The 25,037-nt window shown below is 40.7% G+C and overlaps 2 protein-coding genes across 3 annotated transcripts; both read right to left on the bottom strand.

Moving 5' to 3' along the window:
* Nucleotides 1–1,023: 1,023 nt before the first annotated feature.
* Nucleotides 1,024–20,488, bottom strand: LOC108436095 (regulator of G protein signaling 22). 2 transcript variants are annotated; one of them, XM_037537071.1, is made up of 25 exons: nt 20,279–20,488; nt 20,164–20,192; nt 20,011–20,073; nt 17,800–17,976; nt 17,568–17,653; nt 15,965–16,061; nt 15,656–15,782; nt 14,743–15,352; nt 14,429–14,590; nt 13,823–13,994; nt 13,548–13,652; nt 13,335–13,436; nt 12,330–12,524; nt 11,311–11,403; nt 11,031–11,200; nt 10,779–10,938; nt 10,533–10,691; nt 9,539–9,607; nt 9,286–9,447; nt 8,323–8,502; nt 7,576–7,740; nt 6,538–6,660; nt 5,507–5,594; nt 4,311–4,435; nt 1,024–2,061 (listed from the first exon to the last, which is right to left on the bottom strand). In XM_037537071.1, the coding sequence occupies exons 1-25, from the start codon at nt 20,298–20,300 to the stop codon at nt 1,996–1,998; spliced, it is 3,507 nt and encodes a 1,168-aa protein (XP_037392968.1). In that variant the 5' UTR covers nt 20,301–20,488; the 3' UTR covers nt 1,024–1,995. The 2 variants fall into 2 exon arrangements, with proteins under 2 accessions (XP_037392968.1, XP_037392967.1); XM_037537070.1 differs by lacking the exon at nt 1,024–2,061 and adding an exon at nt 3,820–4,218 and having other exon boundaries at nt 13,799–13,994; nt 14,429–14,602; nt 20,011–20,192.
* A 1,004-nt stretch (nt 20,489–21,492) lies between these two features.
* Nucleotides 21,493–24,600, bottom strand: fbxo43 (F-box protein 43). The gene is made up of 5 exons (XM_037537072.1): nt 24,427–24,600; nt 22,805–24,216; nt 22,329–22,431; nt 22,060–22,251; nt 21,493–21,741 (listed from the first exon to the last, which is right to left on the bottom strand). Exons 2-5 carry the CDS (start codon nt 24,178–24,180, stop codon nt 21,493–21,495), a joined length of 1,920 nt encoding a protein of 639 aa, XP_037392969.1. The 5' UTR covers nt 24,181–24,216; nt 24,427–24,600.
* Nucleotides 24,601–25,037: the final 437 nt, after the last annotated feature.

Raw genomic sequence — 25,037 nt, 5'->3', positions numbered from 1 at the left:
ACAAGTTGTGTGTGTACAGCTGAATGCCAGCAAAGGGTGCACCTTAATTTCGCTAATTAGAAGGGGTATCTGGATGCTTTTGGACATACAATATAGTGATTTTTAGTCCTGTTTGTGAATGCTGCTCTCTGCTGGTGATGGCTGATCCTGCATTGTTGAGTATTCATCTAGCCAGCCCTTCTTTGCAGCGCCTATTAAATTAAAATTATACATAATTAAATAGTTGAGATGTAAACAAAGTCATCCAGAGTGGTTTGATGTGAAAACCTCAGTTGTAAAGAAACTCACATTCAGAAATGTTCACTGTGCTGGTAATGGGAACCAGACGTCTGAGGAGTTCAATGCCTCTGAAAGATTAGATATATGCTGTCTGATGTGCGACACATTGTTTTATGATAGATTTGTGAAGGCTTTGACTTAAATTGTATTTTAATCCATTTATTTAAGTGCATTTGTGGCCAGAGGTACATTCGTGGGAAGGGTACTGCAAGGCAAACAGTCCCAAAAGAAAACCTTTTTTCAGATTTATCATTATTTTAGCATCATCCAGTTTCAAGTTTCAAGTTTATTTGTCATTTGCACAACATGTCAAGACATTTATGCATTGAAATGCTTGTGGTGAGGCTCAGGTAATCACTCTACAGAAAATAAGTAATATATATATATATATATATATATATGTATATGTGTGTGTGTGTGTGTGTGTGCACGTGTTCATAATGTATGTATATATATATATATATATATATATATATATATATATATATATATATATATATATAAATGTACACATGCATACATATTTAAAAAAAATTAAATATATTAAATATACACAAAGTCTAGAGAAAATATATGCAAAATAGTGAAATATACACAAAATATAGTGACAATATACACAAGACATAGAGACTGTATACATTTTAAAGTGACGAGTGACTGTGGTGTTGTTCTTTAAAGTGGCTTAGTGTTAAGGTGTTATTGTCCATAGCAGAGATGATATGATAATACTGACAGAGTGACTGAGTGAAATGGTAGTTGGGGACGATCCCACAGCTTCACGGCTTGTTCAGAAGCCTGACAGCCTTTGGGTAGAAACTGTTCATTAGCTGGGTTGTTCTAGCCTGGATGCTGCGGAATCTCCTGCCTGATGGCAGGATGGTGAACAGGCCGTTTCCTGGGTGGCTTCTGTCTGACTGGATCTTTTTGAACTTCCTGAGGCAGCAGGACTGGTAGACGTCCTGTAAGGCTGGTAGTTTGTTGCCTGTGATAGTTTGTTGCCTCACCACTCCTCTAATGGCCTTGCACTTGCAGGCGGTGCAGCTGCTGTACCAGACAGTGATGCAGCTCGTGAGGATGCTCTCTATGGTGCACCTGTAGAGGTTGGTGAGGATCTGAGGAGGCAGACCAAACGAAGAGACGCTGGCGGGCAGATCTCACAATAGTGTTGGTGTGGTGGGTCCAGGTGAGTTCATCAGTGAGGTGTATGCCGAGGAACTTCACACTGCTGACTGTCTCCGCTTCGGCTCCATTGATGGATAGGGGAGAGTGACCACTCCTCTGCTGTTTCCTGTAGTCCACTATCATCTCCTTTGTTTTGCTGATGTTGAGACAGAGATTGCTGTCATGGCACCACTCTGACAGAGCGCTGACCTCGTCTCTGTAGGCTGTTTTATCCCCATCAGTGATGAGGCCTAGGATGGTGGTGTCATCAAGCACCATTTGGCTACACATCCATGTGTATACAGGGAGTACAGGAGGAGGCTGAGCACACATCCCTGGGGAGCCCCTGTGCTCAGAGTCAGTGTAGCTGATCCCAGCTTTCACCACCTGGGGTCTGCTCATCAGAAAGTCCAGTATCCAGTTGCACATATGAGAGTTCAAACCCAAGTCTGTGAGCTTAGGAAAGAGTTTGGCAGGGATGATTGTGTTGAATGCTGAGCTGTAGTCTCTGAACAGAATCCTTTCTGTCCAGATGCGTGAGAGCAGTGCATATCGTTAGTGCAATGGCGTCATCTGTGGATCTGTTGGAGCGGTATGCAAATTGGTGAGGGTCCATGGTGGCTGGAAGCGTTGAGCAGATCACTGTTACATATGAAAACTCAGAAGACACATTTAGATTTGCTGGTGGTTCTGGATAGTAAATAAAATGGCTGTGTTTGTGTTGTAGACATGGTGATGGCTGGTTTTTATCTCAACCACTGTGAAGAAATCAGTCACTCTCTACAGTGAACCATTTCACATCAAACCACTCGGAATTCCCCTTTAAATGTTTAAAAAGCTTATATTAATCATAACTTTTGCACACATAGGAAGCCACTGAATATTTCCCTTTGCAGCCCTGTGTCCTTTCAAGTTGAATTTTCACTTATTGTGCTGTACCAAATCTCAAACCAAATAACATTTAAGACAATAAACAGTCTCCATGAAAGAAAGATGCACACTACGAGGTTTACACTGAGAACTGATTTCAAAGAGCTTCAGAATAGATCAGTTTATTTGGTGTATCTTGATGCCATACAGACAATAGTATCAAGAGACAATAGTAAACCCTCTATATCTCTGTTGCTCTTCCAGATGCTCTTGATCTGTTTTGATGTTTGCATGTATTTCTGTCCTCCCTCCTAGAAAGATCATTTTCTGCATAATTAAATCCCATAGATCTCCCTCCATGATGAGTGTCTGAGATTAACCCAGTTTGATGCCACCATCAGAGTCATTATCATTACTGGGGATGAGTAAGAGAAGCTATTTCGGTCCTGTGAGAACAGTAACATTAGATTCTTCAGACTAGGCTGAACCTCGGACCACTATTATAGTGAGTAGAAAATTCTGACAGCACTCTTACTTTATGAAGGCACTATTTGAATTTATAATACATGTAAATATGAATTTTTAACCAATGTTGCAACAACTTTAGAATCATTCTCTTAGATATTGCTTTTTCCATTTATTTTCCACCAGATTTTAGGCTTTGAGATGTGATTATGCATGTAATGTAAATATACACAACTCTAATTATACAGCCTAACATATCAGTGAAGGATTTACAAGCAAATTCCAGCTCCCCACGTGGATCTCCAACAGGATTAGAGCCAGTCTTGCTCTAGAACCTCAAATAGAAACCATTTTTTGGAATATTTGGAGGGCAATGCAGGATGTGTGCATATATGCTTCATTAGGCCTAAACATGTTAAAACAACTTGATGCAAGTTATGAAAATACAATACACATTTTCAATATCTCTCGTTCTTTCAATGGCCAATTGATCAATAACGCTGTGCATTAGTGATACCAACTTTTATTAAAACAGTAATGAACATCATTTGTGTTCTGGTAGCTTGCAGTAAATCTTCTACACAACACTCTGATTTTGAGTACATATCTGACACGTGACTATTTGATCATTCTGAGGTGGTGAAAGGTCAGAAAGGGATAAACATCATTGCTGTCAGGACTGCTCATGTGACCACTCATCTAAAGCAGGGGGGCTCTAACTTTTTGTCTTCTGAGACCAAAGTGTAATATTTGTTTTGGGCCGAGGGCATTTTATAGCACCACTCTATATTTTGTTAGTAAAAACCTAAATATACTAATTTAAAAGGACAATATGAATATAAGTTAAATACAGTATAAAATTATGTTTTCTCAGTGGTTGAGGGGGTGAGGTCAGGGCAACTTTCTCGCAGTCCAAATCAAATCCCATCACAGGCCAACTTTGCACAGCTGACCACACTTTGCAGTGCTGTCCATGACGTGCACATGTAGGTTCAGGGCAAAAGTGTGTTCACACTACTGCGAGATACAGGTCACAAATACAAATGCGAGCCATCAAGGCAAGAAAATTTATTTGAGCCAGTGTAATGCAAATACAGTCTTTGACTGTCAGAAAATCATTCTCTTTTAAAATAATAATAATAATAGTGATGATAATGATCTTTATAGCGCACCAGTGGCAGCTCAAAGCACTTTACAGACAGGTGATGAAGTCTTCCTAGAGATTGTAGAACACAGATGATACACACAGATGGTGTGAGATTTTTAACAGCCATCATTGCATCCAATGAACACTTAGTATAATTTATACACTTAAATATTGTATTAAACTTCTTTGTTTATACACTTAAATGGTGTATTTAGCCCTCTCTAAACTGCTGTTGCTTTAACTGACCCTCAGGTGTCATCACATGCTTGTTGATCACACTGCTTAGACTCAGTGCCCTGTTTAAGAGAGAAACCATTACAGTGCTAAAATAAGCAGCTTTCATTCATTCATATTATTAAACACTGACAGCAGCAGCTGTGCATCTTACCTGTGAGTGGTGCTGAGGTGCTCTTTGTGGTGTGTGTGTTCTGGATGGTGAGAGTGCGTTTTTTCCAGAGGAGGGCTGGCAGCGTGTGAGAGCTTTTGATCTCACACTGTGCACAGAGCTCAAATCTGGGAAAACACATTTATACAGAAAACGCGCACATTTAGTGAAAAACCTGTGAGAATTACTTTTTATCTGCTTCACTTATAGACATTATTTTGTGAATTATTACAGCTGCCTTAGTGTAACCCCACCTGTACAACTACTCTTGTAACTGCACTTTTTCCTATTACTGTAAGTTTCGGAGTATAAACCATAATACTTTTACTTAGGAACACAACATCTATTTTAATTTAATGCAGAGCAACATCCAGTGTCACAAAGCAATTAGCTGGCCATCTTACATTTAAATAACTTTCAAGCTCCTTGGAGACCTCTCTGGTGGAAATGTGTCATTCATGCAGCATTCAGAAGAATATTTTGTAACATTAGTAGTGCTTTGGCTTCCCTGTAAATCCAAAAACCCCCAAAAAAGTATATATATGTATATATATATATATATATATATATATATATATATATATATATATATATATATACATACACACCCAAGTATATAGGAAAGCTTGCTTATAAAGAAGAATAAAGCAATGACTAATTGTAGCTTTTCTGCTTTACTTGAGTGTCTACTAATATTTTACCTTTATTTACCTGCATTTAACATGTGTTCACTTGTATTTAAGTGAATTATAACCACAGCAACTGCACTCTTACTTGATGCTACTTTGGGGTGGTGTGGTGGTGTTCAAAATTGCAAAATTTTATCTTCTCCTGTGCCTTCAGTCACTTTGAACCAGTATTAATTCTGCAGCTCAGCATTTGAAATGTGGTGAAAAAAATATATTTTTGTACTTGACTTTTAAGCTTTCGTGAAAACATGTTTCTTTAAACTGACCTTTAATGTACTGCTTCTTATAATACATAATAAGCATCAAGTGATCCCTATAAACTTGTCATTACTTCATGACCAAAAAGAGTCATAAAGAAACAGCAGGGAAACTATGATTACTGACAGTTTTACAACTGGTTGCAGAAAGATAAACTGAACCATGAAATGAGAGCACTCTCTATCCAGCTGAAACTAAAAGAATGAATGAGTGAACAGAATGTGTGTGTGTGTGGGGGGGGGGTTATAATACCTGCTCCCTCCTCTTGCAGTGCCTGAGTGCGTATCAGGATCTCCTCTCTCTCTAGAGCAGCCAGGTATTTGGAGTAGGACCAAGACAACTGAAAGAAAAGCACTACAGTCTCACACACAGACAAAACTCTCTGTTCAGCACCCTCCTCACTACAGTGCTGAGACCACCTTCTAAATACAGAAGTTCCAAGACAAATACAGAGAAACTGGACTCCTAACAACTGTACCAAGACCTAGTAGACCACCAAAACTATCACCAGTGGAAAAACAGCACTTAAATTTTCATTTATGAGAGAAAAGCTTGTAGCTGTCAAGAAGCTGTTATTGAGAAAAGGACACAGAAAAAGAATATTTGCATATCAATATCAGCAGTTGGTGTTCTCAGAACAACGGACTGACCACCCCAGAGTCCAGACCTCAACATCACACAATGTGTTTGGGATGACTTGTATTGTGAGAAGCAGAAAATATAACCAACTTCTAAAACTGAATTTTGCAAGTGTGGAAAAATGTCCCTGCAGATTTCTTTGAAAAAAGGAAAGCAAGTCTCCTGAACAGAAAGGAAGCGGTAGACACCTTAAATACTGACAGATTAGTTGTTGAAGCTTCTACATAATCTGTCAAACATTATAATTTGTGTCTCCTAGGAAGAACTTGTACTTAAAGTCTGTTCTGACTGGAAATTAAATAAACTATCCAGTACTGTACATCTCATTCTCACTCACAGCTCAATGGAACAAGCGTGTTTTATAGACGTTCAATCAAGCAGAAGAGGAGATATTTTATTATAATTTGAATTTGTAGAAGTCATTGTGTCTACAGTCTTGTTTTGAAGATGAAAAAATCCATTCTTTACATTTTTGGCATATTTGTAATTTGTGAATATGGAAACAAATATGCAATTATGTAATTACATTTAAATGTAAAAAATGAATAGAAATATCTACACTTTCAAGGGTTAACATTCATCTGCATGCATAGACTCCTGTCCTTGTCCCTGCCCCTAATTCTGCATGTCTGCAGTCCACTGACCTGCTGTCCTGCAGCATTCACTCTCTCATACTCTTCTGTTTCTTCATCCTCCTCTCCTCCTCCATACATACTGGCTTCCTCCATCAGTCCTTCTATCACGCTGCCCCGCTCCCCCTGCAGCACCTGCGTAGACACACTCACACACACACACACACACACACACCCACACACACACACACACACACACACACACACACACACACACACACACACACACAGACACACACACACACACAGCATATCATTTGAGCAGGGGTTTTCAAGCTTTTGTATACAGTTCAGCATTCCTCTCACACACACACTCTTTGTATTTTTTACTTGGATAGTTTAGTTTGTATTACTTTACTTGGATTCCATTGATTTCTGTATTACTGCAGCAAGTAATACTACATCTAAACCTAACCCGAACTTTAATCTCAACATCCTAAAGCCAATCTTTCTGCTCTTTTAGTTTTCAAAAAAAAAAGTCATAATTTGTGGAGCAAACATTGCATGTGCATTGCAAGTTAAATTTACGCAAAATGTCCTCACTTGTGCAAAACTGTCATGTCCTATCATTGTGACACAGGGACTGAGATAAGCACAAACACATACATACAGAATACAGCTTCATAGTGCATACTTCATACTGTTGCAAAAGCATCTCATGGCTGTTTGTGATTGTTGTGGATTCAAGTGAAAGGAAAAAGTGAAAGGAAAAAGGGGAAAAAAGGAAAACATTTAACAATATTTGCCAAATGTGGACTCTGCATTATTCCCAGTGTAACACAAAACAATAAATACAATATCTGCAGATGCTTGTCACTGAATTACAGGTTTAATGCAGAAATGGTGCAAAGACTGGACAAACTTGCAAGTCTTTACAAATATTGTGAGAAAATTCCTGGAGGGACGGTTCACACAAACACACACACCTACACCGATAGCCTTCAGCATAACACCCTTCATAATTGCAAAACTCCACCCTGAGTATCACATGATCTACCTGTCTTTAGATATCACCAAAGCAAGAACACAATGTGTGCAGTGTGGTGTTACCACTGGTGTCCCATCATCCTGTTGATCCCTCTCTCTTCTCATCCGTCTCTCCCTCTCTGCGCTCCTCCTCTTCTTTAGCTCAGACACAACCTGCTCTTCACACATGTTGCTCCTGAACTCCACAAACGCTTGCCAGTGTTTCAGGAGCTCACTGAACACACACATCTGTACACATACACATTTCCATGTTTACTCCAGTCTTAATAAGTGCAGCTGATGAAACTTCTTCCATAGACATATATTGTATTAGACCTGTACCAGATGGAGGGAGAAGGGAAAAGACAGTCTATAAAGACTTGGCAACATGGACATTCTACAGAATTCAATATTGATAATAATCAATGTTTTATATTTTTCAAAATGCTCAAATTTAAGTCTGTATAGCATTTTGAAACCTAAAGAAAACAGAATGTTCTGGTATAACACATAAAATCATTGTCAAGATAGAACACAAAAGAAGTATAAATAACAATTACAATAAACAGGTATTTCTTTGAAGACGTTTCTCTATAATTTGAGTATAGAAAATATCTACATATCTAACCCTAAAATACATCTAAACATCTAAGTGTCCTGATGCTCTGAGCTGTTGCGAGTGAATGGCTAGATCACTTCTCCTTCCTCATGTAACAACTGTTTAAAGTTCAAGCCTTTGCTGCTAATGCCAGAAAAAGGAACAGCATAATCAAAACACATTATTAATATCCAAGAGAAAGAGTCATTTTGATCATCACTGTCCAGATGTACCTGAGCCTCTCTGAATATGTAGGGGCCAAGCATATTCTTGTTCTGCAGGATGAGCTGAGCCTGCTCAGGGGGGAGGTGGATCTGCACTCTGGGGGGGATGCAGGAGTCGATAAAACAGCTGATGATGGTGGAGACTTTCTGCTGTACGGTTGCCTCATCACAGTGAGAGTGACACAAATCCTATACACAATATGTATTAGAATAATAGATTAAACACCCAATTTACAAATGTGTAGCCTGTTTGAATGCAACTAAATATGTGTATATGATATAACTTGAGGTAGCCGTGAATGAGATTAAAACAATAAAAACATGGCACACTGCATCAGCATAAGTAACACTTTTCCAATAAGTCTCTTCGATTTCTGTATGGCTCCAGCTGTGCCGTGATTGACTGCAAGTGATGTTCATGTAAAATGTAGGCATCCAGGAGCAGTTCAGCCTTGAAGTGGCAGATATGTGCTTCAGTCTTATGCAGTATCTTGTAAAAAAAATAGTCAACCTCAGGTGAAACAATCACTAACTTGTCTCTGGAAGCAAAACTCAATTACTAAGCAGCTACATACAAGTCAAATATCAACAGGCACAATGCCAAACATCAACTGAAGTGGTGTAAAAGGTTTTTTGACTTTACAAAACTTGCATGGCATCACATGTCAAAATGGTACAGAAAGAAAACAAATTTCTTTGGGTTTACCACCATTTTAACAATCAACTTTTATGTAAGTAATATTTGAGTTCATTTTTGTTTATTTAAGATAAATAAAATGGTTATATTTGCATTGTAGACATCACAGCATCTGGTTCCTTTTAGCACAACTGCAAAGAAAGTCAGTAAACTTCTTTACAATACATTATTTTACATAAAATCACTCTGAATCTCAGCAACTAAATTATGCAGAAATTTTGAAAACTTGGTGGTTCCGAGTTTGTGTTTAGGTTTAAGATAAAGCCAGCTGTCACCTTGTATCTCTGCACCTCCAACCAGAAAAGGAGGTCGTTTTCCAGCAACTCGCCTCTCATTGAGAGAAAGAGGCGGAAGTGTAGGCAGGTGATGGGGTTGAGCAGTGCTCTGCGCAGGGCCAAGACCTCCTGAGATGAGTTCATCAGCCCCCCGTTCACCTGCTGCACAAAGATAGAGAGAGAAGTTACCAGAGAAAATATAAGCGCTGGTTTCTGAGAAGTGAGCAGTGCAGAGAATAGGAGCTTGACCCACCTTCCACACCTGCCTCTTCTTTTTGTAGCGGAGAAACAGCTGGTCTTCCACCACGTCCTCAAGATCAGTCTGCAGGAACAGAAGAACTGGATTAAGAACTAGATGAGTGCCAGTGGTACACGTTAATGCATTACTACTCATGTAACAAGAGAGATACCACCTCAGCACCTCTCCCTCTTTTTTCTTATTCTTCCTCTTGTTCTCCCCATCCACTCCCTCAGTAATAGTGTCATGTGGAAGTAAAAAGGTGGCTCATTAAGTAATGAGGAAGGTGTTGTGTTGCTACATGAGCAGCGGAGAGGGTCATTAGTAGGTGTAATGTTTAAAACAGGTGTACTATTTAAAGCAGATGTAATGCACTCCACAAATGCACTATACACAACACTCCATGATGTAAAAGCAACATAATCCAGTGGTAGATAATCTGACAGAGGTTATTTTAGGGTCTCATGCCACACAACTGATCACAAGGCAAGAGGCACTTACATGCACTCTAGGCACAATATTACTTTATAACTAACAAATTGTTACAAAACATATTGTTCTAATTAGTGCACAGAATTTTCTATTGTTACCCATCATACTTATAGTATAGAGTACATATTTAGAAGAGAATTACAGAATCTGAAAAATGAAAAAGGTAGGTAAATGTGATGTTTCCAGCAGTGGGCTAATGAGGGCTAATATATTGGCTTTTGTCATTATATGGATTTCACACATGTCATGCATACAGGCTTTAATGAGCACCCCCAATTCATTTTATAAGTAGTCACATCTGTCAACAGAGCACTGATTTCAGCAGACTAACTTGCAGGCAGAGCTCTAATTAGATCAGACTCACCTGCAGGTGCAGCTCCCATCAGACTCACTTTTCAATATAGGTAATATATTGGAAATATAGGCATAACTCTGATTGGATCCAACTCCCCTGCAGGCTGAGCTCTGATCAGTTCAGATTAACCTGCTGGCAGAGGCCTGACTGGATCAGACTGACCTGTAATTTCTGGCGTTTGAAGAACTCTTCAGTGGAGAGGAACAGCGGTAACCATTTTCTTTCAATACGGCTCCTGACCAGAGACTGACCTTCGGACAGCACGGACATAGAGAGAGGCTCACACTGCAAGCGCGCCCAACCACCAGCCAGACGCAGCAGCTACACACACACACATACACACAGCTTTATTCAGCTATTTATTTAGGTATTCACACATTCATTCACACATTTTTGTATGTGTGGTACCTCAGTCTGTTGCTGCTTATTTGCAGGGCTGCTGGGACCAAACAGATATTTGCGGCTGAGGTACTGAGTCCTGATATTCCTGCACTTCTCCCCCCACCCTGCCGCATCATTAGGGGTCCTTTTCAATTGCTCAATATCCAACCAGCAGAGCAGGTCCATACTACACACAAGCACGCACAAACACAAAACTAAATGAAATCTACCGTCATATCCGCCCTGCCGTGGTTACATATACTGAATTACACAGAGCACCTAGCAAAGTTTTCTTCCAGAAATGCCAGGAAGTGCTGGAGTTCCATTCGATTCCGGAGCAAAGTGCCCAAGCGGTAGCGTCGGAACTGATGTGGAACCTGGGCCCAGGGGTCAGGATCTTTAGCCCCCTTGGCTGGTGGTGGTGGTGGAGGCCTGCGCTCTTGTGCACACTAAACAAACAGAGTGAAGCTACTAAGCATCCGGTGCAGCTGAAAATACAGACAGCAACAGATTACTGAACTACAGGGTCAGTCTGTCAGTCCTGAAATGAAAGTGTAACCTGCTGCTTTCGGTACTGTGCTTGTGTGTATAGGCTCTGCAGTGTCTTATAGAGGTCAGGTTCCACAAAGCGTTCCTCCTCCCACACAGCTACCTGCAAAAACACACACACACACACACACACACACACACACACACACACACACACACACAAACAAGACTAAGCCAAGCAAATGCTCATACAAATGAAAAATTTATAAAATATATATTATCACTAAGGGTATTATATAGATCGGAAAAAGCAATGACTAATTGTGCTGAATAGCTAATTTTCTTTTACTTTAAATGTATCATTATTGCTTGTGGACCAAACTGGTAGTTTAATTTCACAAATGGATTTTAATAACATGAACTGAATATCATTATTTTTGCCGCAAATGTATCTAATAGAAAGTAATGGAAATATGCTAATGTGTTTGATGCTCATTCAGCCCCCACATTAAAAACCCTCATAAAATGGCTTTTGGCCAATTTGCTGATCAGCCATAAAAGAAGAATCAGAAGAATAAACCTTAAAAACTCATGATCAGTGCATCATGATGCATGAACACATTTTTATGATACACATGGATACACACTGAGTTGGTAAGTTGGAGCAGACATAATGCACCAGTAGTGCAACAAAAACGATAAATTATCAAAACTCTGAGTGCACTGAGTAAAGCTTTCCACATACTGTGTATCAAGACATCAATTAAACAGCACCAGTTATACTGTCATGCACTGGAGAATGCTGGCTAACTTTATTTTTAATTAAACATGTAGTTGGACAGTGTATGCTCACCATATGCTCAGAAAAACTTACTGTCATTTAAGCTATTATGATAATGATATCATACTGCCATGGTTTCACCTCTACTTTGGAAAAAAATACTGTTGTAAACCTAGAGAACCATATTTAATCCCAATTTTCCATGCTAAACATGTCACTGAAACGTATTGTGCTTTTATAATCAATTATACGGATGAAAAACAATACCAATATATTAAAACTGCATCGATTCATTTGTGGTGTCCTACTTTGTGGAATGTGCTCATGTCCTGGTGGGTCAGTATTGTCCACGGCTCAAGAAGCAAGTAGAGTATGTGCTCTTCTGCTTCATCAAACAGGTCCTCAAATGGAGGAATGAGATGGGTGAAGATGTGCTGCCTGCACTGTTCCCCCAGACCCACATTCCTCCCAGCAGCACTGCACACGTATGTCGCATATATCAGCTACAAAAGAGTGAAATAAAATTCTACAGTTACATATTAACTGGCGTGATAGAGTGATACTGGAACAGATAGATGGAAAGATGCCTTATTAATCCTAAAAGAGATTAGATAATCTAATTAAGATTAAATTAGTGTCATGTTAGCATGAAATTAGGGTCAATTTTGAGTTATTTCATGATAAACTTTGGGTTAGATTAGTATTAGATCAGTGTCACATTAGTATAAAAACAGGATACATTTTTAATTAAAATAGGATTAGATTAGTGTAACAGTACTGCAAAATTAGTTTAGGTTAGGTTAGAATTAGATTAATGTAACTCTGGGATTAAGGGTAAATTTACCTAACCTTTTAACAACCTTAAAACTAACATCAGGGTGAACTTGGGGTTAGTTTATGATTACATTAGTGCCATGTTAGTGTTACTTTTATTGTAAATTTAAGGTTAGATTAGGATTAGATTAGTATCACATTAGGTTAGATTACTGTAAATTTAGGGTTAGATTAGAATTAGATTAGCGAACGGTTAAAATTAGATTAAGGTAAATTTAGGGTTAGATTTAGGTAGGATTAGGGTAAAATTAGGATTATATCAGAGTGAGGTCAGGATTAGATTAGGAATACATTAGGATAAGGTTAGGGCAAGGTTCGCATTTGCAGCAGCTGCACAGCCAAGTTAGGTGATTTATAGAAGGGATGCTGATGTAGCTGACATTGAAAGATCAAATCAATGGACCTCACTTTGATTATCTGGCTACATTTATCCTCTTATGAAAGACTCTATTTATTCTGCACTAGTTCTACTTCAGTACCTGGGCCTTGTGCCGTACTCTGTAGGGATCCAGTGTGGGTTGGTAGAACAGCTGACGATACTCCTGCAGTTCTCTGTAGAACTGAGCTGCATTCATCCATAGCTGTAAAGAGGGATAAATGAAGTACAGCCTTACTGCTGAGCACTACTCAGGACTTCAACTTCAACTAAATATTCTAAAACACCTGAACATAACTGTGGTCTCTTAGCACACCTGATTCCCTGAGTTTTGACAGAAATGTGTGAAGAAGAACCCAGCCTTGGGCTCTACATACAATGCCTGCACCATCCTCTCCATCTCACTGCAATGACTGCCACCCTGTAAACACATGCAGAGACCATATACAACAAATGATGTACCACTCAAGTACCATACCAGTTAAGTATCTCTCTGTGTCACAGAAACTGTAGGACCACGCACACTGTGTGGAAACACACAGATATCATTCATACTCATAGGCCCACCATGGTTATTTGGATGCCTCGTACCGCAGAAGAGGCCTCTGATGGAAAACAACAGGCAGAGTGCAAGAGTAGAGGGCTGGGGTGGCGGGGGCAGGAGTCTAGCCCCAGCAGAGAAAGCTGGCAATCCCAGCATATCCACAGAAACTTTGTGCTCCTCCTTTCAGTATGCAAGTGGGACATAATGAATCGCTGACCCCTAGAACATAACATAGGACATATTAGACTATGTTCACATTCATATAGCAGAGTGAACATAAAAATCTGAAATTTTTAAAAACAGGTTTGGGCCATGTACAGTAGATCAGATCAGAATTCGTGTAGGTTTGATTTCCTTCAAAATAACACTTCACTACACTTGTGCATATCAAATTTGGCATCATCTAGTGTCATGATCCAGATCTGAGCCAAAAAATAACATTTGTATACACACTGTATACAAAATTAACTGCAAAGGACTGGTATGTTTGCAAGTCCATTCGAACAAAGAAGTGAAAGGGAACAGTATAATTTCCATTCAGGTGCTTATATATATATATATATATATATATATATATATATATATATATATATATATATATATATATATATATATATATTATTATTTATTTTTTTTGTGATGCTGAGGCTCACCAGTAGAGCAGCAGGACCTCAGTGACATTAGGCTGAATAAGGCGCAGTCTGTCCTCTGTCCAGCATGGGGGGCTGGTAAGATCCAGTCTGGAAAGGAACTCCATACTCAATGCTGTCGGGCTACTGCTCCGCAGGTACTGATTTTTCATCCAAACCAAATGCCTTAACACAGATCTACATTCAGTCTGAATCTGAGAAGTAGACACCTATATGTGCTAGGTACAAGTAGACTACATTATGAGACTTAATAGGGTTCCATGAGGATTAAATGAATGTACAGACAGTAAAAAAGAGCTTTTTGGCATGTGTAATACCTGTTCCTGGTTTCTAGGTTGTGTAGAGTTTTCAGGCGCTCCATGTCCATCCACAAATTTAGTATCTTCTCTCCAGGTCGGCCAAGTAGAAAGCTCTTAAAATCCAGAAAGACTTGTCTGCTGCCATGGACACTTGTATTAGCTTTTGACTCTGCGGTGTCCTCCATGTCTGCCGGTGTTTGAATCAGGCCAGAGAGGGCAGTGGAGGCAGATGCCTGGGGTGTCGGCTTTGTGAGAGGATCAAGTGAGAGTGTGCAGTTTCCACCTGTGGCATAGTGAGGACAGGCTGTAGTATGTAGGTCTGTTTGAGCATTTTTATCTGAGACTGGGAAGATTTCACATTGTTTCCTTGCAGCACATTTACATTTACTTGAAGGCAGGTGAGGACACTGGTTCTGGTCAGGGTCCTGGCCAGCATCCTGGCAAAGTTCCCAGCAAATTTTCCTCTCTTCCTCCATCTCTTTCTGTATCTCTGCAATATCCATCTGAACTGGAGTGGGATCCAATATTTGATCACTGAGCTCAGGAGAACATGAAGGACTTTGTTCTCTGCCAGGCTGGGTCAAGTGTTGTCCTGGTAGGCTCACTTCAAACTCCACAACATCAAGGTCTAAAGAAATAGAGAACATGTTGGACAGACGCATAAGAGATAGGGTTCTAAAAGGAACCTTTGCAGGCAAAGGCACTCTGTCCTTACTCATTTGAAAGCACTAAAAACTATGAAACAGAAAGCATTTTGTTGACCTGTGTGGCATGCGCCCGCCCCCTGGGCCCCGACGGTGATGGCGCAAGAGCTGGCAGGAAGGCGGGGCCCCGGGGGCGGGCGCATGCCACAACCTGTTCTTGTAAAGACCGACATCAGCACTGAATTGGTAAGACATGAAGTTAAATCATGAGATGTTTGAGGCTATACTTTGGGTTATTTTTGTCTTTCCTTTAGTAGCCTCCACAGGCCTCGAAATGATGGTCGGATGCTCTATGTGGGGAGAACTGCAGTCATTGCGGGTGTCTGAGTGTCCCATGTTGAGAGAAGTGGCACACTGGTAAGGGAACCCCGAAATACAAGTCAAATAATCAACAACATGATTTGATGCACCAATAGCACTGTTAATCTGCTTTTACTGCACCAATCAAAGCTGCTATATTTCTGCACTTACTCTTAAATTTAAAAGACAGTAAAGAAAGTAAGTCATCAAAGATTAAGTGGGTGAGCTCTTTGTACCTCATGCTTGGGTGATGTGGCTGAGGGGCTACATGAAGATTCCTCTCTGAACAGCTTCTGTTTTGTACTGGCCAGCTGACACAAACATGAGGCCAATCTGAGGAAGAACAGAAACACAGAATGAAATGAGTTTAAAGGAGATTAAGATTAGGCTGACTACTCAAATTAGATGAAGAGAGCATGCATTAATCTAGGTGTTGAAGCCAACGCAAAGCACTGAATCTACACTTCCGTGAATCCTACTACATAACACTGTCTTAAACACGCCACGAACATGTCATGGTAGATGTCATGCGCTGTTGTTATGACTGGTACTGGTACCGTTCAGTTATATAACAGTGTCAGGTTACAGTTACCGATAACTGTGATGACAGATGTCAGAATGTTTGATGTTATGACTGCCGACTAACGTACGCTTAACAAAAACTACCTTGTGACATAAGCTATCATGACAGGTTATGTTTGAAATAACATGATGCCATTACTTTACTGAACAAAAGCGGTCAACACAACTCATGACAACATATTGAACAAAACAAAACCTCATATCCACGAAACAACTTTGCTTTTAGTGTAAGCCTAACCAGACTTTATTTTACAAGTAATTTTAGGCCATTTCTTGAGTCCATTAATCATTACATTTACACACAATACAAAGGGCAACAGATACTTTCAAAATATGTCAAAAACTGGGATACGGGATATTCCAGAGGTTTTGTTCTGACAGCAGCAACATGATATCTGCCATGACATGGTTAATATTACATAGCAGGGTTCAAGTGTCATCATTTTATTCTTTCTCAATTCATGATAACATGACTAACCAGGTTTTATATGCAAATATTTGTAACAGTGCTACCTTGGGATTAATGCTAAACTCTACACATTTAGACCCTTGTGATAGCACTCATCAGCACTCAAATGTCTTAGGTGATTAAATCACCTTTTGTGCAAAATATATGTAGATACATTTTAACAACAGTTTTGAAAAGAGAAAAAAAAAACTGTTCAATCATTATTTAAGCAAAACCTGCTCTTCACAGCCAGAGGTGGGCAAAATACTCTGAAAATGTAGTGGTGGGTGAACACTGAATACACTATCCTAAATATATCCAGTAATGTATTCCATTACTATGCATATAAAATAAACTTATTCAGAATACATTTAGACTACTAAAACCTCTGTGTTTGTAAAGAAGCAGTTAATTCAGGTCCATATTTGCTAGATGCCGTGTGCTGATTTTAAACTAGTTAATTGTTTTTTACTTTCATTTTTTAAGTGGGTAAGTATTCTAAAAGTATGATTTTACAAAATGTAACTTGGACTGAATATTGAATATTTCTGTATGATACTTGTATTCCGTTATATCCCAAACCTGTCCATAGTAAGGAAGACAGTTTGATGAACAGCAAATAAATAAATAAATAAATAAATGGAGCAAAAAAATAGTATTATTAAATAGATATTTGCAAATGTTCCTTATTTATTTGACAAAAATCTGTAAGACAATTAAATTTTCAAATGAAGGCAATTTGTCCACAAACCTTAGATGGGCAATGGATGAATAAGCAAATAGCTAGTCAGTAGAGAAAATTGTTTGACCTGTACTCAAAGTAACAATCGCTCTGCAGGAAATAGGGCAGTCTCTCTCTTCTGATCCACTGCATGGCCTGTGCTTGGTCCAAACACTGCAGAAAATAAACAACGGTGGTCTTGGTGATGAAAAATATTACACACTGGCATTTAAATGTCTACATAAAGATGCCGTGTTTGGTCCAAAGAGATTATAGAGGCTAAGACTGAAATCATTGGTGATTCATTGGTGTGAACTTACTGAGACAATGTAGCTGTTGTCCACTAAAGGTTTATTTGGGAACCACATTGGATCTGTGCTTTTTTCCTTCAGTTCACTCAGTAGAGCCGTGATCTGTGCAGAGAGACTTTCGGCTGCATCCGCCCCCACCTCAAACACACCTCTGTCACTGTTATACCTGATGGGCTCCAGGAATGACTTACAAAGAGATACAACACACCTGTGTTATGTCTCACATTCTACTGGTGTGTCTTTTTTTACTGTGTAATACAATACAACACTAGGCTCCCATAAGATCAGTGCCAAATGGACAGGCTATTTTGAAATCTTTCAGTTTTCTGCCCTCCATATTTTCAGTTCCTTATTGCTTCTATTCAAAGAAAAAAAAAACTGATTTTGCCACCCCCATACAACATATTTGCTTTTTTGTGACAAAACTGATCCTTATCAAACTAACCATCTTGTTCCCTGTTATCAAGGTTAGAGCTTCTACCATCAGTTTTTTAACAGCAAATGAAATTACTTTTCACAAGCTATTTTCTCAATGTATGATCATTGATCAAATGATCAATACTGAATGAAAACACAATTTGGCAGCAGGTCTCCTCTGACTCTGGCTTTAATGATGTCACTTACTCGACATCATGCCACTTAATGTGACTGTACATTATTTTTATGTGAAATAGGTTGGGGTGATGGGGTGGAACTCAAGGAAAATTTGGATTTGATTTAGTAGTGTTATTGTGGAAACAAACATAGCAAAGATGTGATGCTAACACTGCTTTTAATGCACAATGTTTGAGATTAAATGAGCTTATAAAAATCACTATGTACAGTAGTATGCAAACGTTTGAACACCCTTATTCAAATTACGTGTTTTGTTGATTTTCTTCATGAAAATACATTACACATTCTCTACAGAGAACACATTTTTCTGCTATTTTTTAGTGAATAGTTTGTGTTTATTTGTTGAGTTTAACATTGTGGAAAAAAAATTTAACATGAAATAGAAAATAAATCAAACAAGCTGTAACTTTTGCACCAGCCACATTTTGTTTTTTCTCCCCACAATGTTATATTCAGCTGGGAACGACAGCAACTCAGCCACGAAGTGGTAGGCCATGTAAAATGAGCGGTGTCAGCAGATGCCGAGGCGAATAGTGCGTGGAGGTCGCCAACTTTCAATCTCTGCAGACCTCCAAAACTTCATGTGGCCTTCAGACTAGCTCAAGAACAGCAATGAGAGCTTAATGGAATGGGTTTCCATGGCTGAGCAGCTGCATCCAAGCCTTACTGCATCACCAAGCGCAATGCAAAGCATCAAATGCAGTGGAGTAAAGCACCGCCACTGGACTCTAGAGCAGTGGAGACGTGTTCTCTGGAGTGACGAATCACAGTACTTCTCTGATTGCAATGTACCAAGTGTAAAGTTTGGTGGAAGGGGTGTGGGATTATGGTGTGGGGATGTTTTTCAGGAGTTGGGCCCGATGTTAGTTCCAATGAAAGGAACTCTTAATTCTTCAGCAGTCAAAGAGATATTGGACAATTTCATGCTCCTAACTCTGTGGGAACAGTGTGGCATCTGCCCCTTCCTGTTCCAACATGACTGCCCACCAGTGCACAAAGCAAGGTCCATAAAGACATGGATTAGGGAGTTTGGTGCGGAAGAACTTGACTGGCCTGCACAGAGTCCTGACCTCAACCCAATAGAACAGCTTTGGGATGAGTTAGCACGGAGACTGCGAGCCAGGCCTTCTTGTCCAACATCACAAATGTGCTTCTGGAAGAACGGTTAAAAATTCCCATAAACACACTCCTACACCTTATGGAAAGCCTTCCCAGACGAGGTGACAAAGCAGACGAGCTGCAAAGGATGGGCTGACATCATATTAAACCCTATGGATTAAGAATGGGATCTCATTCAGTTTCATACATGTGTGAAGGTAGACGAGCAAATACTTTTGGCAATATAATGTGTGTGTACACACACACACACACACACACACGTCCTGTACGGTTCTATTGGTTTTAATTATTATTCTTAAATTTTATTATTAATTATCGTACAAATACTTTTTTTAATGCAACTTAACTTTTTCAATTACATGAAAAATAGTTATTAGCTTGTTTTTCACACTGTCAGTTATTGTGGGGTGAAACGGCGCTGTTTTGTAACTGACGGTAACGCGCGCGCGCTCTCTCTCTCTCTCTCTCTCTCTCTCTCTCTCTCACCGGCAGCAGCAGAAAGGCGTTGAGAAACTCCACGAACACCGAGTCTGAGGACAGTCTCTCCTCCTGAAACACCAGAACAGAGACGACCATAACGCCCAACAGAAGAGAAACTGCAGAAGTGAAAAGTGAAGTGAAACGGGACGGACCACTCACAAAGTTCTCGCTCGTTATTTCTGGCAGGTCTGTGTGAAGAAGGCTCGGTTAATGGATTAAGATCTCGTAGACAGCAAGTTAGCCAGCCAAGTTAGCTGCGGCGCTCTAAACTCACCTGGAACCGCTTCGCTCCGCATTCTGGAAATAAGACAACACACGAAGCGCCGCTCACAGCTTCAGGACGATTTACACACTCTTCAGTCGGACCTGCTCACACACTGCCTGTCTGACCTTGTGATTTACACACTCCGTTTAATCCGAATCAATCTCAGAGATCCGCTTCAGCTCCACGCGCCTTTCTGTTCAGCGTCTCCATGGAGACCAAGTCAGCTACAACACTGAGGCGCTTCACTGTTTCTCCAGTAACTAACTTCACTGTTTACAGACACGCCTCAGCAGACTTGGCCAAACAAAAGGCTGAACACGGACACGTTCCCAACACATTTATCATATTGATTTATTTTATTTACCGCATAAATAAAGCTGTGAAATGCACTAATCTAGAGAAAATCAATTTATCGAGTCAGAATTGTGCAAAACGGTGGGGATGGGAACCAGACGGCTGCAGTGTCGGTGTTTAATTCAGGTAAAAGTTCCTTCATATTAGGCCATTACAGTTTTACATGCCGAGCCACTGTTTTACAAGTTGAGAGAAGTTATTGGCTCAAAACTGATTTTTCTATGTTAAAAAAAGTCATTTAGGGAAGAGACGTGTCATTTACAGAAACAACACTATTTTACCACAATAAGCGTTATATATTAAAAACTGGTCCCTGGGTCATTTTTGGGTGGTAAATAAGAACTCCTGGTTTCCATCACCACCTCTAAAGAAATGGGTCGGTCTACCATGAACGCCTGTCTAACCCTATCACTTTGATTGAATTATGCAGCACTTTTGAGAAACTGGCGGAACAAATGTACATATTGTTCTAAATGCGAGAGTTTGGGTTTTAAAAAAAAAAAAGGTACAAGAACACTCCTTTTACCCTTCTCTCCTATTAGACAGGCAGAAATTCAGCTCCACCACAAGATGGCAGTATATAGCTGACAACAGTAGGCTATGGTAGTAAAAAGGCTTTATTAAAATGATCTGTAAAAACTGTAAAGACGTATCGTAGTGCAAAGAATATGTACACACAAACATATACACAGAACCCAATAGATTCAGAAAAAGACTACATAAAACTGGGCACTGAGGAGAGCCAAGTTCATGAGTGCAATAGCTGATGTCAGGGCAAACTCCTCAGAAATTCATAATTAAAAGTTAAAAAAAAAAAAACCAAAAAAAAAAAAAAAAAAAAAAGCTCACACATTCAAGATCAAACACATTCACAGTCTCCTCACATTCCGCTTGCTCTGGGCACTGCCAGGCAGAACGTCCTTCCTGCTCCTGCGCTTAGTACTCAAATGAGCACAGTCTTTGGAGCCGTGGTAGGAGCACAGGCAGGAGGTGCAGAAGTGGAAAAGGCAATCGGACCAGCTGCAGATGCCCTCCCCACGTACCGCATGACAGCGAGCAGGGTGCTGGCAGCGTGGACACTGCTTCAGGCACTCATCACTGAACAGGGTCTTGGCCACCTGAAATGAGCGAACATATGTAAAATTAAACACCGGTCACTCTTATGATCAACTGTGCTTAATTTAAACAATACTAATCAGAAGGGAGATCAAGTTCAGTTACAGTGAACACTGAACAAAGCCCAGTCATCAACAACTGCAGTGTAGTCTGGATTTCTAAGCAATGCTGTTTACTTCCCACTTACTTTAAATGTGGTTTTTAGGCTTTGAATTTTAACATTTAATTTTGATCATATACATGTCAGCTATGTTACTAATACTAGTAATAAGTAAAAATGGAATGTTTACAAAACAGTACATCTGCAGTTTTGCCCACACCTGTAGGAACTCCTGGCGCTTGGTGCTGGAATGAGGAGTCAGATGCTGTAAAGGGGTGTGAGGCCATCTGGCTGCAGGAGTGCGTGTGAGAGAACTTGGGGTTTTGGCTTGGGCCTGGACGCTGCTCAGAGCAGATCGACACGCCAGGTTGAGCCTGGTCTCGGCGTCCGGGACATGAGCTGCACTGCCCATCTGAAACAAAGGACAATCAGGACACACTTGCGTCTTTTTAGTACCACCCAAGCTTGTGTTCATAAGACTGAGCTCACCTCAAGTGCTACCTTCATCTCCTTCTCATACATCTTCCTCCTGCGACATGCCTTTTTATCTTGTAAGATAATTACATCCCAGCTATGAGACACCTGGCCACATCTGGAAAGGTATAAAATAGACACTTATCAAATTTACAAAGAAATAAATTTTACAAAAGGAAAAAAATAAAAATAATAATAAAAGCATGCTGAAATGATTCTGCATGATTAGATTTTATTGGTATGTTCCTGATTTACACTGAATAATCAAATGTGCTTGGAAGAATTATTTATAGTGGGAAAACATACACCATTGAGCCCAGAAATTTGTTTCCTGCCAAAAAGGGAGTTTAATATCCAAGTAACATTATAAAATCAGTTGAATCCATTTTTAAAATGAATAACATCAGCTGTGATTTTCTTTTCATTAAATATCCCAATCTCACACAAGCTTGACCACCAAGGCAGCACATTTTCCCCCACCCACAACTTACATGTAAATGTCCTGTGGGGATAGCAGCTTAAGGATGACTGCCAGCAAATGGTGAAGGTTCCTCTTGCTGAGCTCAGTGAGGATATCCAGCTTGCCCAGGCCCATCTTCCTGCCAATGAGACCAGAGAGGGGCAGGGTGGTTCTGATGGGCTCATCAAGGGTCGAGACCCGAAGCAGCTTCTCCAGGCTGTTGTTTTGGGACAGGATGCGCTTACTGCGCCAGCTCATGGCGTGCACCATCTGAAGGGCAGGGGTGAGGGACAGGTCCTGTAGCTTGACTCTAGCAGCTCCTACTGGTGTTGCTTCCAGGAAAACTTCTTCATCCTTCAGCCTCTGTGTTTCCACCTGTTGGGCTCTGTGCTCCTCTTCTGACTGGGAGCCGCCCTCCCTCAGCGTGGACAACCTGCGCTGGCGGTCCAGCCGCGAACGCCTCTTCTCCCTGCTGTGGGATGCCGATGGCAGCACCACATCCTGGAAAGAGACTTCATCTATGGAGTAATCCTGAGATTTATCTAGACCTAGAGAGCTGAAACCACTGTCTTCTGATGCAGAGGTGTCCAGCTTTGAAATCGGAGTGCAAGAGGGTGTGCTTAGGACACTCAAACTCTCACAAAGATTTGCTGCTAGGCAGTTAATGGGAGTCTGGAAGTTTTCCTTTGCCGACGGGACATAGTTACTACCCTGGGGCGTCTCGGGCATCTCTGGAACAAGCAGACCAGATATAATGCTCTCATTAAGGTCAGGTTCTGAAAGAAAACCACCTTCCCTCAGCAGAGGACTGGTCACTCCACTCCTTCCACTTTCAAGAGTTGAGGTTACTACTTGGGAGAACAGGAGTCGTCGTTTCCTGCAAGACAGAGCCATGGCCTCAGTTTTTAAAGTGCTGTAGGACAGGGGTCCGGTCGGACTCATGTCAGGAGAGTCAAAGCTCATGCTGCCCATATAGCCATGTGTGTCAGAGTCCCTGCAGCCGGGCGTTTTAGATCCACTAGTCTTTCCATCTGTGGCCGATTTGGACAAGAGGAGGCGTCTGCGCAGCGAAGCATCCTTTTTGGTCAATTTAGGTGTCTCACACCAACCTGTTTGTAGTGAGTGTGGTTTCTTAAAGTCTCTTTCCAAGTCCTTTGGTCTCTCCAATCTGTGCAAATTTAAACATGAGCTTTGCTCATGGTTTTCCTTTGGAGTTTCAACTGTACTATCCAAGCAGATGGACTCCTGACTGCTGCCTCCAGAATCCCAGCCGCCCCTTGGGGTGTGCAGGTCTGTGTGTGCCCTCTTAACCCTCTCATTCCTTGGAGTGTGAGGCGCCATGTGAGTACTGGGGTAGTGGGGCTTCAGAGTGTGCAAGTGCTTCAACCGTCCAGCGGTAGTTTCCATGACTCAGTTTCACTGAGCTACAGGTGGCTTATTCACCTGTTGTGGGATTAAAACATATACAAACTAGCCTTCAATGGATTATATACATGCTAGCAGACAGAAACAAAACTGCACAACAACTCTATACTCACATGGAAACGGTTTAACTCACTTTTCAACTGCCCGGCGTCTAAATAAAGCCTCGAGTCAACAGCCCTAGATTTCAAGTTAAAGCCGATTCAAAGAATCATTTAAAATCATAATTACCCGTGATTAGCGCTGCCGTTTTAAATAAGCTGTCCGTGAGCGTGAAGTGTTCAGAGTAGCTCCTTTAGTGTACAGAGAGCTGTCAGCAGCTCTTCAGGTGTGAATTCAGTCCGAGTCTTTCTCGTTGGCAGTATTGAACCCAAACAGCCCCGTTATCATCCGTTAGTCTCCACGGTAACGGGCCGCGTGCTGCTCTCCGCGTGGTTTCGAATTTTGTGCCTTTTAAATCCGCTCCTGCCATTCGCGCGCACCCTGACACAAGACGCGCCAAACCCGAGCACAGTAAACAACAACAACGACGACGACCAAATCAACCACACAGCCCAACTAAACACAACAAACAACCTCACGCCCTCCAAACACACATCGAAATCAGCCACCCAACACTTAAAACGGCTTGCCTTCATACTCTCAGGCACCCAGACTAAACCAGCTAACCTAGCTCACTGCAGCCGGACCACACTCACAAAACGAAGCAGCGTCTGATTCCTGTTGAAAAAAAGAGCTAAAAGGTCAAATAAACCAGCCAAATCAACAAACATGTACGCGACACCGCTAACTAACGAAAAGCTCGCTAAATTGAAAGCAGCTGCTAAGACCACAGCCAAAAA

Source organism: Pygocentrus nattereri, chromosome 3 (genome assembly GCF_015220715.1).
Source record: "Pygocentrus nattereri isolate fPygNat1 chromosome 3, fPygNat1.pri, whole genome shotgun sequence".
Lineage (NCBI taxonomy): Eukaryota > Metazoa > Chordata > Actinopteri > Characiformes > Serrasalmidae > Pygocentrus > Pygocentrus nattereri.
This window is presented reverse-complemented; position numbering and strand designations above follow the sequence as displayed.

What these genes read in the sequence shown, in the direction of transcription:
- fbxo43 (XM_037537072.1), bottom strand. Translation starts at nt 24,180, where the DNA reads ATGGAAACTACCGCTGGACGGTTGAAGCACTTGCACACTCTGAAGCCC. An exon ending in TCCCCACAGGACATTTACAT is followed by an intron (nt 22,432 to 22,804) that starts GTAAGTTGTGGG and finishes ATACCTTTCCAG; the next exon opens with ATGTGGCCAGGTGTCTCATA. An exon ending in AGCGCCAGGAGTTCCTACAG is followed by an intron (nt 21,742 to 22,059) that starts GTGTGGGCAAAA and finishes CGCTCATTTCAG; the next exon opens with GTGGCCAAGACCCTGTTCAG.
- LOC108436095 (XM_037537070.1), bottom strand. Translation starts at nt 20,300, where the DNA reads ATGCGGAGCGAAGCGGTTCCAG. An exon ending in GAGGTCCTGCTGCTCTACTG is followed by an intron (nt 13,995 to 14,428) that starts GTGAGCCTCAGC and finishes GTTATGTTCTAG; the next exon opens with GGGTCAGCGATTCATTATGT. An exon ending in ATAAGCAGCAACAGACTGAG is followed by an intron (nt 10,692 to 10,778) that starts GTACCACACATA and finishes GTGTGTGTGTAG; the next exon opens with CTGCTGCGTCTGGCTGGTGG.